The 6,707-nt window shown below is 39.7% G+C and overlaps 1 protein-coding gene across 1 annotated transcript in view; it reads left to right on the forward strand.

The window, feature by feature from the left end:
- Atp6v0d2 (ATPase H+ transporting V0 subunit d2) overlaps nucleotides 1-3,685 on the forward strand; it is a 45,975-nt gene extending 42,290 nt beyond the window's left edge. Inside the window, exons 6-8 of the mRNA XM_051198412.1 lie at nucleotides 460-636; nucleotides 1,822-1,896; nucleotides 3,414-3,685. Of these exons, the coding sequence (XP_051054369.1) occupies nucleotides 460-636; nucleotides 1,822-1,896; nucleotides 3,414-3,575 (414 nt within the window). The 3' untranslated portion in view covers nucleotides 3,576-3,685. The remainder of the gene's footprint in view (nucleotides 1-459; nucleotides 637-1,821; nucleotides 1,897-3,413) is intronic.
- The last annotated feature ends 3,022 nt before the right edge of the window (nucleotides 3,686-6,707 follow it).

The following is a 6,707-nucleotide window of genomic DNA, read 5'->3' on the forward strand; positions in this document are numbered from 1 at the left end:
CAATAACACAAACAATAGTGATAGGAGCAATTAGAAGGGGTTAGTAATATGATGTAGTGATACACATTTTTGTTGTTCAAACACCCTGGCAGACAGCTTTACTTGCATTCCCTTATTCCCCCAATGCCTGCACTGTAGTGACATAATTACCACTTTTATGGAAAACACATTTCTTACTCTTGTGACCTACATGAAGCAACATGTGAGTAACTCGTTGCAGGGAGCCTGGGAAGTAAATCTTGGTAGGGTTTCAAGAGTCATAGGCTATCACAGGGCTGTGCAATATTCCCCCAGCAAATAAATTTCTCCCTTTCAAGGGGAGACTAAAGGGACATTAGTAACACATGACTACATTGTAATTAGACATGGAAAGTAGATCACTTCAGCGATGCAATTCTGCATGTAGCGTGTGGTGTAAAAAGATTATTAGATTGCTGCTTCCATGTTTTTCTCTTTCAGTTTGAGGCAGACAGACGCGCTTTAATCATCACCCTGAACTCGTTTGGCACTGAACTGAGCAAAGAAGACAGGGAGACCCTCTTCCCCACCTGTGGCAAGCTCTATCCTGAGGGGCTGCACTTGTTAGCTCAAGCTGAAGACTTCGAGCAGATGAAGAGAGTAGCGGATAATTATGGAGTAAGTGCTTTCACCAGCACCCTGAGTGCCTTGCATTACTTCAGCAAGGGGCCCTTTAGAAACTCACACATCTATTTAGACATCTCATCCCAGGCAATAGCCGGATGGCAGCAAGCAGTTCCTCTTGCTATAATTATGCCTCCCAGAGAAACACTTCAAGTTTCCAGTCCAAGCTGGTGTCTTTTAAGAGTCCTGCCAAGAAATCCCTTGTTTAAATCTCCCAGGAGTGGTTATCTGGGCACGTCTTTAAGTACCTTATAAAGCAACTTCCCCCAAGAGGCTGGAGCAACTTCTTGGAAGTGAGAGTTCATGTCAAAGTTCCTAAAACAGCCTGACCTCAATGTTCCTTTCAAGTACCCAGTAGGGAAACAGAGTCATGACAGATCCTCTATGGGGACTGCAGGAGAGTGTGGGATATGTGTGGCTTTTCCTAACCCCTTTGCTGAGTGGCAGAAACTGGGAGAGGAACAGAACTGCTCACTCGCTTTTCCTCCCCCTGCCTTCGGCGTTCTAAGATGGCCCGAGGTTCCTCCATGTGGCTATTCTCACCCAGATCCACTTCCTCAGACTTGTGGGTACGTATCCATTTACTTCCTCAGTTTAAGAGTAACTCTGAGGTTTCCTTATGGGTTTCTGAATCTTTCCAGTTAAAGAGCCAGCAAACAGCATCCATAAACCTTCTTAGTATGCCATCTTCAATTGTGGGCAACTCTTTAGTATAAAGTTATAATTTGAGCTTCTCCCCTGTTTCCACTCTTTCTGCACTTGCAACTTCTTGAGGTGTATCAGTTGCCATCTCAAGGAACTCACAAACTGGTCAAACTGTAAGAGTTCACTAAGTCCAAGGTTTTTAATGTGTGAAAATGACAATGCACACTGAGGGAAAATACAGTTTTTTTCTCCTCTGTACTTGTAGCCCATTCAGCCCACAAGTGAGAATTTCATTCACCTTTTTTGGTTGTTTGGACTTTTGGAGGCAATGGAGGGTATAAGTAGTGAAAAGCCTGATCAAGGGCATTTAGGCCTTCTGTACAAATTTTCTTTAAAGCACACACACACACACACACACACACACACACACACACACACACACACACCAGTACCTATTGCTCAGAAAATGTGTTTAAATGCAATTGTAAGAAATGAGATGAACTTTATATGTAAGCTCTTTCCTTTGTTTTTAAGGTTTACAAGCCTTTGTTTGAAGCTGTAGGCGGCAGTGGGGGAAAGACATTGGAAGATGTTTTCTATGAGCGAGAGGTATGGCAGAAGTGGAAATATTATGGTTTATTTGCTTTTGTTGTTGCTGTCATTATGGGTTTTAGATGTTTTCTCACTTGGAGTTTCTTTTTCTCTTAAATGGGGAAAATAGATGCTTTTCAGTAAACATTGTGTATTATCATTTCCTTGGAGGGTCAGATCCTTGCAGCTCATATATAGGTTCACATGAATTTTCCTGTGCAGATTGTTTTGGGTGAAAGCTTTAGAAGTGGCTTTTCCATAGTTAACTACAAAAGGAAAGCAAGAATGTCTTCACAGACACCAACTCCTCTCAGTTTGCTTCCTCTCACTCTTTAGTCCATGTCACCCGCAGGAAGGGTTAGATATAGTTAAAATGTAGACAGTATGCCTATGTGTGAATTATTTATATGGAAAACCATAGCCTAGATAATTATCCTTCCCTAAAAAGGCAGATTACTTAATCAATTGGAGTTAGGTCCTTAGTTACTGCACTATTTAATGAAGAAAATTTTTATTTTTTTGCAATCGAGTTTATCCCCACAAATCTAAATAATTCCACAAATTTAAAGAATTTTTCGAGCATATTCACTTGATGGAAACCCTTGGCTCACCCATGCCTACCTGACTGACTAAATAAAGAACCAGGCTTTAGGGTTAGGATGTTACTATATGTAGCTTGGGAACTTTGCTGTCTTTAGACATTGGGCATATTCCAACAGCTCACTTTCATAGAAAGAAACAGAAACAAGGCAAATAATCCAACATATTAGGGATCTTTAAAATCTACACAGGTTGGCTAAACCAACACCACAAAGGAGCAGTCAAGGAAGCTGCTTTTCTTCAGAAAAATGAGTGTGTAGTGTACGCACCAGGGGCAGCCTGTGTTGCTTAGGGTTTGCAGAACAGCAGGATGGACTGTGTACCTCTTCTGTTTTCTTTCCATCCTTATATCAAAATGGAGCAAAGTGAAAAAACTGTTCAATTTGCAGCTTAATTCTAGTTTTAAGAAACTTTATTTTCTTTTGCTTACTTAGTTTTGTAGAACAAAGCAATGCAACTGCATGGACTTTAGTTACAGAACACCTAAAAAGAGCTTACAGTGCCAGCCTGAATTCCAGAGCACTGTCACACAGCCCTGAGAGAAAGAGAGCCTTAAATATCTCTTCAGATTTTTTGAAGTTGTGGCCAGGAAGGAATACTTTACTGAAATTAGGCTAGACCAACCAAATCAAAGCCAAATAAGTAATATTACAAAGTTAAACATGCTTTCCCTGAACACAGCTTTCTGCTGGCAGTGCTAGGATGTGAAGCCTGTCTTTTGAGTCCATAAATTTACTTTTTAAGCTGATACCTTCTATATTTGTCCTAAAGATGTGTTAAGTTACCTCTACTCCCATTATTGGTCTAATTTACATACTACTTAAGAATAAACAATCACCATATAGAAAAAAAACATATCTAGCTTGTTTATTACTTCATAAATGTAGTATATTCTAGACAAGCTGATGGTCCATGTAATCTTTTTCCTTCTTTAGGTGCAAATGAATGTGCTGGCGTTCAACAGGCAATTCCACTATGGTGTGTTTTATGCATATGTAAAGTTGAAGGAGCAAGAGATGAGAAATATAGTGTGGATAGCAGAATGCATCTCCCAGAGACATCGAGCTAAAATCAACAGTTACATTCCAATTTTATAAGCCAGTAATGAGGCCTCAAATGCAGAAAATTATACAGTTGAAAGAAAGTTATTAAGGAAGGAAAAGGGATTGTGTCTTACATTATCTATATCATGCAAATGTAAGGCATTTCTCCTTTCCAGGCATTGCATGTAGCCCAATAAACTGAACTTGAAACAAAACAGTCCTTTCTTATTTTCAGAAAGCCTTCATCATTTTTTCACGTTTATGTCTCAGTGCTCACTGGCCTTACACATTCATTTTAATTGATCCTGTAGCATTTTTGTGCTCTTGTTTAGTTATGTTAAAATCATACCTAAACAAGTACTTCAGTAGTCCTTTTCCATTCATCTCTCCAAGCTCAAACACTGAGTATCTGCTTTACTTTTTTAGCTGTTTGTTCCTTCCATGAATTCACAAAATTGCAAAGCTGTGTGCTACCAACACACAGCACATTTGGTGAGTTAATACCCCAAGACATTTGTATTGGTAAGCCTGAAAAAGACAGATTCCTAAGATGTTAACGTTGCTAACTTTGTTGATAAATTGTGTTCTCTTTCTCTCTCTCTCTCTCTCTCTCTCTCTCTCTCTCATACACACACAGACACACACACACACACACTCACGGGTAGATGGAAAGAGAAGAGATATATTTGTGGTTCTGTCACACTTTTTTCAAGAAGAAAATTACTCTAATTATATTTTGTTCCTTCTGAAGAAAAAACTGAGATTTAGTATAACTTCTTCATAAAGCCTAGAACCGGTGGAGAGGGATGCTCAGAAAAAAGAAAATACAAAAATATGTTCCCAATCTTTTCTTTAAATAAAAAAGAGTGTTTTTAACTATAGTCTGCATTTGCTGTGTTTCAAGAATTAGACATGCCAGTCATCAAGATAACTCAGCAGGTAAGGGAGCTTCTTGTCAGTCCTAACTACCTGAGTTCAATCCCTGGGAGCTCACATGGTAGAAGAAAGGAACTTAGTACTGCAAGATTGCCTTTAACCTTTACATATGCAACACACACACACACACACACACACACACACACACACACACGAAACAATTGTAAAAAGTAAAATAAAGAAACACACAGAGATAATTTGAACATTATTTGTATAAGCATATTTAACAAAGTTCATAAACACATTGTCTAGAATAGCACATATAAACTAAGGAGCACAACATTTTGTTGTGGAATATTCCTTTATATTGTGTGAATATGTGTCACTGTGATTGGTTTAATAGAAAGCTAAATGGCCAATAGCTAGGCAGGAGGTATAGCAGGAACTTTTAGGCAGAGGGAGCTCTGGGAAGAAGAAAGGCGGAGGCACCAGTGGGACACAGAGAAAGCATGGCATGTAGAAGGAGAGGTAAAAACTATGTGGCAACATGTAGATGAATACAAATTGGTTAATTTAAGTTATAAGAGCTAGTGGGATAGCTAAGCTGAGCTTTCATAATTAATAATAGGTCTTCATATCATTTTTGTGAGCAGGCAACCCCAAAGAAAAATTCATCTACACGTTTTTTCTGTAGAAAAATCATTATAGGTATAAGGAAAAAAATAATGATTTGTTGAACTAAGACGAAAGCTAAGTGCCTACTTCCTGACTGAAGATGCAATATACCTGGCTGCTTCATGCTCATGCCATTCATACCTTCTCAGTCATGGTGGACTGTACTCTCAAGCTGTGAGTCAAAATAAATCCTTCCCTCTCAAAGTCCTACTGTTGGGTATTTTGCGACAGCAACACAACCCGGTAACTGTTACAGAAAGTCGATACTGAAGTTGCTATGATACACTTGTTATGTGACTCAGGGCCCTTAAGGTTGGTTTGTGTGATAATAGATTTGGAAAGTTATGGATTAGAGCAGCCCTAGAATCTTCTAAGTAGTGCTTAATGGGACACTCTGATAAGAGTTTGGAAAGGCAGAATGCCAAGAGAAATATAGACCACAGAGTCTCATCTCATGAGGCTTCTGAAGCACTGTAGTGAGTACTTGGCTAGAAACCATTCCTGGGATGTCGTTTAAAGAATTAGCTATATTCTGCCTGCATCATGAAAACTTGACAGAAGCTGAATTCAAAGGGAACTGACTGCTTGTTAGAAGAAATTTCAGGACAGAATGGCATTCAGACCATGTCATGGTTACCACTCATTGCTTTTTACCAAGGTCTAGCTATAGTGAGAGAATGCAGCAAGAACAGAAAGACATGAAAACATGCCTTAGGGGGAAAAGGAGAACGGACAAAGTTGAAATTGCAGACTAGGTAGGTGTAAACAACACTGTGATATTTACTAAAAAGATTAGCACCATTAAAAAGAGCCTTCTTGGTCTGCATTGTGACAATTAAAAAGGGTGCCCTTGCCAGGCATTGGTGGCACACACACTCAGGAGGCAGAGGCAGAGGCAGAGGCAGAGGCAGAGGCAGAGGATCTTTGAGAGTTTGAAGCCAGGCTGGTCTACAGAGCTGGTTCTAGGACAGGATCCAAAGCAATACAGAGAAACCCTGCCTCGAAAAACCAAACCAACCAACCAACCAAACCAAACCAAACAAAACAAACAAACAAACAAAAAACAAAACAAACAAACAAAAATAAAAAGAAAGAAAGGGTGCCCTGAGGGAAAGACCCAACTGGCCAAAGAATCTAAACTGTGAAAATTAATGTTAATTTGAAAGGAGTATGTTTGAGCTGAGAATACCAGGAGAACTAAAGGGACTTTATGCTCAAAACCATTCCCTGGGGAACTATTTGGGTTTTCTTGTTTTTGTTTTTTGTTATTCACGTTCAGTCTCAAAAGTACAGAGAGGCTGCTGCAATCATGGGCCAGAGGTTGAGAGGCAGGATACTTCTTACGATAGCAGATATCAATTTGCATGCATGCAACATATTAGCGTGATGGAGCCAGGGAGCATTGCACCAAGGATCTAGAAACCTTCTGAAGTCATGCAATACTTGGCAGTGTTATATTCCCCACAAGGAGGTCCTGAGAGACAACTGTATGAAAGGAAGGTAAAGGCTAAGTTCTGGTGAAGGCCTTACGATGCTGTAGATGCCAAGATTATGGGATATCCGTTGAAGCAAGTTATAGACCCAGAATAGAACCAGTCAGAGAGAGGAGTAAGGGAGGGAGGAAAGAAGGGAGGG

This window comes from Phodopus roborovskii, unplaced genomic scaffold (genome assembly GCF_943737965.1).
Source record: "Phodopus roborovskii unplaced genomic scaffold, PHOROB, whole genome shotgun sequence".
Lineage (NCBI taxonomy): Eukaryota > Metazoa > Chordata > Mammalia > Rodentia > Cricetidae > Phodopus > Phodopus roborovskii.